The sequence below is a fragment of the Homarus americanus genome, unplaced genomic scaffold (assembly GCF_018991925.1).
Source record: "Homarus americanus isolate GMGI-L3 unplaced genomic scaffold, GMGI_Hamer_2.0 scaffold11634, whole genome shotgun sequence".
Classification (NCBI taxonomy): Eukaryota; Metazoa; Arthropoda; class Malacostraca; order Decapoda; family Nephropidae; genus Homarus; species Homarus americanus.
Genome location: NW_024719240.1, coordinates 1 through 7099, shown reverse-complemented (window position 1 = coordinate 7099; position 7099 = coordinate 1). Strand labels below are relative to the sequence as shown.

Sequence of the window (7099 nt, the reverse complement as noted above, 5' to 3'; positions counted from 1 at the left end):
ATCTGAGTGGGGGCTGTTTAACCAGTGTTCCCCAGGGGTCAGTACTAGCCCACTCTTGTTCATAATCTACATAAACGATTTAGATATCGGGGATCAGTAGTGACATAAGTTTGCGGATGACACCAAAATAGGGCGGGCACCATTCAGGGCAGGATGCAAATGCATTACAGGAGTGATCTAAATAAACTGCAGGGGTGGTCTGAAAAATGGCAAATGAAATTCAACACCAGCAAGTGCAGCGTACTTAATATTGGAAGAACAAATACTTATAATGTATACAGCCCTAACAACATCAATCTAGAGACGTCGACTTGTGAAAGAGACCTAGGGGTACTTGTAAGCCCGGACCTACGGCCTAGAAAACAGTGCGTTAATGTTCGAAATAAGGCAAACAGAGTATTGGGGTTTTATATCTAGAAGTGTAAGTAACAAGAGTGCAGAGGTGTTATTGCAACTATATCTTGCGCTAGTCAGGCCGCACCTCGATTATGCGGTTCAGTTCTGGTGCCCCTATTATAGAATGGATATAAATTCACTCTTGAGTCGCAGCAGCGAAGAAGAATGACAAAAATGATTCCGGGACTTAGAAACCTTCCATATCAGGATAGGTTAAAAGAAACTTTTTTAACTTGCATTCCCTAGAAAGACGAAGAGTGCGGGGGAGATATGATAGAAGTATTTAAGGGTGAAAAGGAATCAATAAAGGATATCGATAAAGTTCTTATAATATCCGAGCAGATAGACTCGAGCAACGGATTCAAGTTGATAAGTTTAGGGTTTAGAGGAGATAGGGAAGAAACTGGTTCACAAATAGGGTGGTGGACGAGTGAACAAGCTTAGCAACTTTGTAGTAAGTGCGGGGAACGCTGGAAAGTTTCAAAAGCGAGGCTAGATAGATTCATGGATGATAGAGGAGTGGTAGTAACTCGACAGGAGCTGCCATGCACAGGCCAACCGGCCTATTGCAGACTCCTTATTTTCTTAGGTTCTTATGTATCATCACTTCACATCCCCACTATTGCCTCCACTACAGAAGTTTTCTATTGACAAAGTTCCAACCATAGTACTGTATAATGTAACACCTTTTCATAAAAACTGGTCAAATTTGAAGTTGTATACCTACTGACCCCAGACACATTTTGGTAAAAAGGTTCAAAATGACTGATACTCTGTCTGGCTCCCTCAAGAGGAAGTGGTCTGAAGACCTCTCAGATGAAGGCGAAGAGGCGGAGAAGCGACCTTGTCTAGATGGAACAGGGCTGATGGATTCGCCTGAGCATGAAAAGGTAAAGGAGTTAGATGACACGGATGAAAGTGAAGATGATGTCTCACCTGAGAGTGATGAAGATTTTTATGGGGAAATGTTAGAATACGAATTCTTGGACAGCAGTGTTAGCAGTGATGATGTAGATGGATGGTACAAGTCAGATGAGAGCGATGGATCTGAATCAGATGAGAGTGAAGGATCTGAGTCAGATGAGAGCGAAGAGTCTGCATGGGAGTGAAGACAAGAAATCGACGAAGGAGGTGGACAAGCGGTCAAACTACGAAGAAAAGACTAAGTGGGTTGAGAACAGGGTTGTCAGATGTACCATAAGCTTCATGACCAACACTCATGCCATCTCATGGCCAAATCGGCCAAACCGTTTTTATTTTGCAAAATTCGGCCAAATCTTTTTGGATGGGCAACATACATATATTGTTTCTCACTAGCGATTTTTTATTTTTTTATTTATTTATAGTACTTTATTATTATTATTATTATTGTTGTTGTTACCTGTATCATTATTATTATATTTTATTTTTAATTGTGTATTTTTATTATAAATTCTATTTACTATAAATTAATTATTATTATCTCTCTCTCTCTCTCTCTCTCTCTCTCTCTCTCTCTCTCTCTCTCTCTCTCTCTCTCTCTCTCTATATTTATATATATATATATATATATATATATATATATATATATATATATATATATATATATATATATATATATATATATATATATATATATATATATATATCTTGATAAAATCACACGGGAAAAGGGAAACAACGGAGCACCTTAGCTTTCGTCTTCATTCAAGACATCTTCAGAGGTAACTGGATTACATGGACAGAGAGAGGCTTAAATATACAGGGTGACCTTTAAAACATGAGGTCAGGTCATAATGATGTCATCCACTAATCCCCACACCAACACACACATAGAGGAGCTTAAGAGAAGGGGGGTGACGTGACTAGTCAGGTCAGGTCAAAAATAAGGGACCCACTAAATAACTATCATACATCTAGATCAAAGGTTTTCAAAGCATTTTTAACCTTGGGCCACTGACAAATAAATTATTATATACATCACCAAATATAATCAACAGAAATTATATCATTCAAAATATACGTTATATTCTGTCTCTCGTATCTTAATTGGTTACTGTGGGTCATTAGGTCTGTAAGTATTGTGTTTTAATGATGGTAATTATATCTCATTAGTCTTCTGATTCACCACAGTGTCTCTTTTAACGGGTAATTTCCACACAGGTATTTTATTTAACACAATTAAGGTATTTTAGTCGTTTTTAGTCGGGGTTTTTTCAAGTGTGTATGTTCAAGTGTGTTGTGCTCAAAAATCAATGAAAAAATCGTGTATATACGTTCGGGGAAATAGAGGCTGGGGTAGTGGTAGAGATGGAGGGGGAAGGGGAGGGCTGCAGGAGGTACGTGTTCCCTCCCTTCCCCCCCCCCTCTCTCTCTCTCTCTCCCCCCTTGTTTCCGTGTTGAGCGACCTGTGTGATTTGCATATAAATTCCGACGTTTTGTGGGCCGTCGGTTGGTGTCAGAGAGAGAGAAAGAGAGAGAGAGAGAGAGAGAGAGAGAGAGAGAGAGAGAGACTATGTTCCTTCCCGTAGTGAATTCCCGGTCACTCATTTACCTATAGATTCATATTATAACCCTTTATCCTCAGGTGTCTCAGGTGAATTCTTGTCTGTCTGAATGAATGAATGAATGAATGAATGAACAATCAGATGAATGAACCCTACTGAACTTGTTATAGGTTAAAAGCTCTCTGTCACTAACATATAACGGGTATTAACTAAAACTTTCCATTCTCAAATACCTCCCCCCCAAAAAAAAGTTCCTTGGGTGAAGAACTTGAGGAATGATGTTGACGTTTTGGGGGTAACTTAGGTAGAATCCTCTCAAAGCTTCTGATCCTTCGTTCTAAATGACTCCATCTCTCACCCTCCACTAGATTGTTCTGGAAGGGTGAGACGTGAGGAGCATTGAGGGGTGAGGGTGTGGGGGTGGGGGTGGGGGTGTGGGGGTAAGTGAGGTGTTTATGGTAGGGGTGGGGTGGAGGGGATGAGGGATGTATGGTAATGAGAGAGAGAGAGAGAGAGAGAGACTAACTAACTAACTGACTGATTCGCTGATTTAAATAAAACAAATAATGATAGAAAATAAATAAAATAAAAATGTATTGAAATTACAAAAGGAACATTGTCTGCCTGACCTCTGAATATACAGTACATATATACGAAGTGTTTATCTTGACTCCTGGATCGTCTGAAGGTCGGTACAATTTGTCTCGTTCTGCGATCACTTTAAAACCTGTGAGAAATTGATGATGTTTCAAAGATTAATGGAGACTTATTGTTCTCTCTATTGGACAGATATATTGTAGAGAGACAGAGAGAGAGAGAAAAAGAAGGTGAAAGATTATATTATCATTAATTTTTCATGTTCCAGGGAAAGATTTCATTTAATTTCTCTCTCTAACTCTTTCTTTTCCTTTTTTTATGTTTCTATTTTATCTCTATATCTCTCTCCCTTATTTTTCTTTTATCCTTCTTTTTTATTTTTTTATTTAATTTTCTCTTTCTTTTACTTCCTCTCTCTCTCTCTCTCTCTCTCTCTCTCTCTCAATATCTCCAATCACTACGAGCATTACGACCCATGATGTACTCTCGGTCAGTCAGTCAAGCCAGTCAGTCAGTCAATGAAGTCAGTGAAGTTAGTCAGTCAGTCAGTCAGTGAAGTTAGTCAGTCAAGTCAGTCAGTTAGTCAGTCAGGATTAGCATTCAAAGAGATAGCCGACGCAGTTACAAAAGGTCTTCATATTAAAATTCCTACGAGATGAGCTTCACTACCACCCATAAACAGTGTCACCTAACCTAACTTAACCTAATTTAACTTAATTTAACCTAACCTAACTTAACCTAACTTAACCTAACCTGATCTAACCTAACTTAACCTGACCAAAACCTAACTTAACCTGACCTAACCTAACTAGCCTTGACAAACTTCCCCCTAACGAAGGTGATTCAGAGGAGCGTTAGGTCACCGTCACTACGTCTTTCAGAGGTAAACTTGACCTGGCAAACCTTCGCTTCAAAGTTTAGATCTTCTCTGGACTCGTTAAACTTACCCTGTTGTCTACTGATGATCTTGTTGTTGATTTTGAAGTGTGTGTGGGGGGGATGGGTGTGTGTGTGGGGGGATGGGTGTGTGTGTGTGTGAGGGGGGGATGGGTGTGTGTGTGTGGGGGGATGGGTGTGTGTGTGGGGTTAGGGGAGCATCAAGATGTTAAATAATACCTACTACTAGACCTAAGATGTGTCAGGTGAGGAAGACAGGTGAAGTTGTCAGGTGAGGAAGACAGGTGAAGTTGTCAGGTGAGGAAGACAGGTGAAGTTGTCAGGTGAGGAAGACAGGTGAAGCGACATACATAAGATAGGACCCGACTAAAGCCAGTGTTACCACCTAAACACATGAACCTCTGCTACTAGTCACATCTTAGCGTCTATTCTAGCTAAAGCCTTACCATAACACTTGTCTTACGGGAACTCAGGGTTGTCCAGTGTGGTGATAAGACTCCTGGATCAACCTAGACACACGTGAATTGTATCAGTCGAATAATAAAATTGTGGTTACAAAACTGTTCCATACCGATAGACAGACCAGGAAAGGAGGCGGAGTAGCAATCTATGTTAGGGATAATCTGAAGTGTGAAATAAATAAGGAAATAAAAACTGAGAGGAATACAGAAACAATTTGGATAGAATTAAGCGACGGTCGGGAAAAATTAATCACAGGAGTAAGAAATAGACCCCCCAATCTTGATAGCGTCAATGAGCGACTTATCTGGGATGAAATGCGCAGGGCTTCCATACACAACAAAGTCTGTATAGTAGGCGACTTTAACCTTGGCCAAATAGATTGACTTACTCTACGGTATCCCAGAATCAGAGGATTTTCTAGACGATCCAGGACTGTTTCCTAAGTCAACATATATAACCGAACCCACATCGGGTAATAATATACTGGATTTAGTCTCTGTCAAACAGAGAAAAACCCTCATTAGCAATGTCGGTAGGGAACGAACTTGCAAACAGCGATCACAAAGAAATTCGATTCCAGTTAGATTTTCAGGGCAGACGTAAGGAAAATTCCACTAAAGTACCAGATTTCAGAAGGGCAAACTTTGACAGTTTAAAGAGGCAGCTGAGAGAGGGGGTGTCGCGCTTGGCCATGAACCTGACAGATGACACCGACCTGATAACGAGATCTGAGATTGCCGAGTTCCACGATAATTTAAATAGTGAGTTACTTAATGCACAAAGGCAGAACATACCATACAAAAAACTCAGATCAGACAACAATGACCTTAAATGGATAAATAATTATTTAAAGAACATCATTGGCCAAAGGAAGGCTATAGGTAGAAGGATAAATCGTGGCGAAATTCACCTCCGGGACTATTATAGGGTATTGGCGAGTAGAGTTAAAACCGAGATAAGGAGCAAAGAGGAATAATGAGGTAAGTGATAGCAAGGGAGGGCGAAGACAAACCCCAAAGGATTCTACCAAATGTATCAAAACTAAAAACACGAGAAAAGATTGACCATCACGTCAGAATTCAGCTTAGCTCACTGGATAACGACGGAGAAATAAGCAATAATTTAAATAAATATTTTTCAACAGTTTTCACCACCGAAAAATTTAAACATGATACTCCTCGAGGCACCGACTCTTATTCAGAGATAGTGAAGAAACAAATTATGTGACATAGTAGTGACTAGTAACGATGTTAGTAAGCAAATAGACAAACTAAAGCCTAATAAGTCACCTGGTCCCGATGAGATATTTGCCAGAGTATTAGAGGAATGTAAGGAAGAGCTTAGTATGCCCTTAGCAAAGTTGTTTAACATGTCAATAAAAACAGGTGTAGTACCAGAATCCTGGAGGATAGCGAATGTAATACCGATTTTCAAGAAGGGGGATAGATCACTATCCTCTAACTACCGCCCAATCAGTTTAACATCAATAGTAGGGAAATTACTGGAAGCAATCATTTCAAACTCTATTCGAAATCACCGAGTAGCACCGATTGATCAATGATTCCCAGCATGGCTTCGCTGCCGACGTTCTTGCCTAACTAATCTATTAACATTCTTTTCATCAGTTTTCGAATCGGTGGACGAGGGGCACAATTATGATGTGGTATATCTCGACTTTAGCAAAGCCTTTGACAGAGTCCACCACGAAAGACTAATTAGAAAGGTAGAAGCTCATGGAATCAAAGGTAACATCCTTAAATGGATTAGGGCATGGTTACAGGACAGGAAACAGCAAGTGAGCATTAACGGCACTAAGTCCCATTGAAGCAACGTCACAAGTGGAGTTCCCCAAGGCTCAGTACTTGGACCATTATTATTTATTATATACATAAACGACATAGATATCGCCATTGACAGCAACATAAGTAAATTTGCTGATGACACTAAAATAGGACGTGTTATCAAATCTGACGAGGACTCTGCAAAACTACAGGAAGATCTAAACAAATTTTTCGAATGGTCTGGAAAATGGAAGATGAAATTCAACGTCGACAAATGTAAAGTACTTAGTATAGGAGATGTAAACAGGGAAACCAGATACCAGATGAACAACGATGCCATAGAGAAATCCGACTGCGAGAGAGATTTAGGAGTAATGATAAGTAGGAACCTTAAGCCAAGTAAACAATGTGTTTTTGCTCGTAACAAGGCTAATAAAGTACTTGGGTTCATACAAAGGAGTGTTAGTTACAAGACTAGCG

The 7099-nt window shown here is 39.8% G+C and overlaps 1 protein-coding gene across 1 annotated transcript; it reads left to right on the top strand.

Annotated features, from left to right (window-relative positions):
• The first annotated feature begins 1157 nt into the window (after positions 1–1157).
• Positions 1158–1505, top strand: LOC121859964 (probable DNA-directed RNA polymerase subunit delta). Its single transcript, XM_042356916.1, has one exon. It carries the CDS (start codon positions 1158–1160, stop codon positions 1503–1505), a length of 348 nt encoding a protein of 115 aa, XP_042212850.1.
• The last annotated feature ends 5594 nt before the right edge of the window (positions 1506–7099 follow it).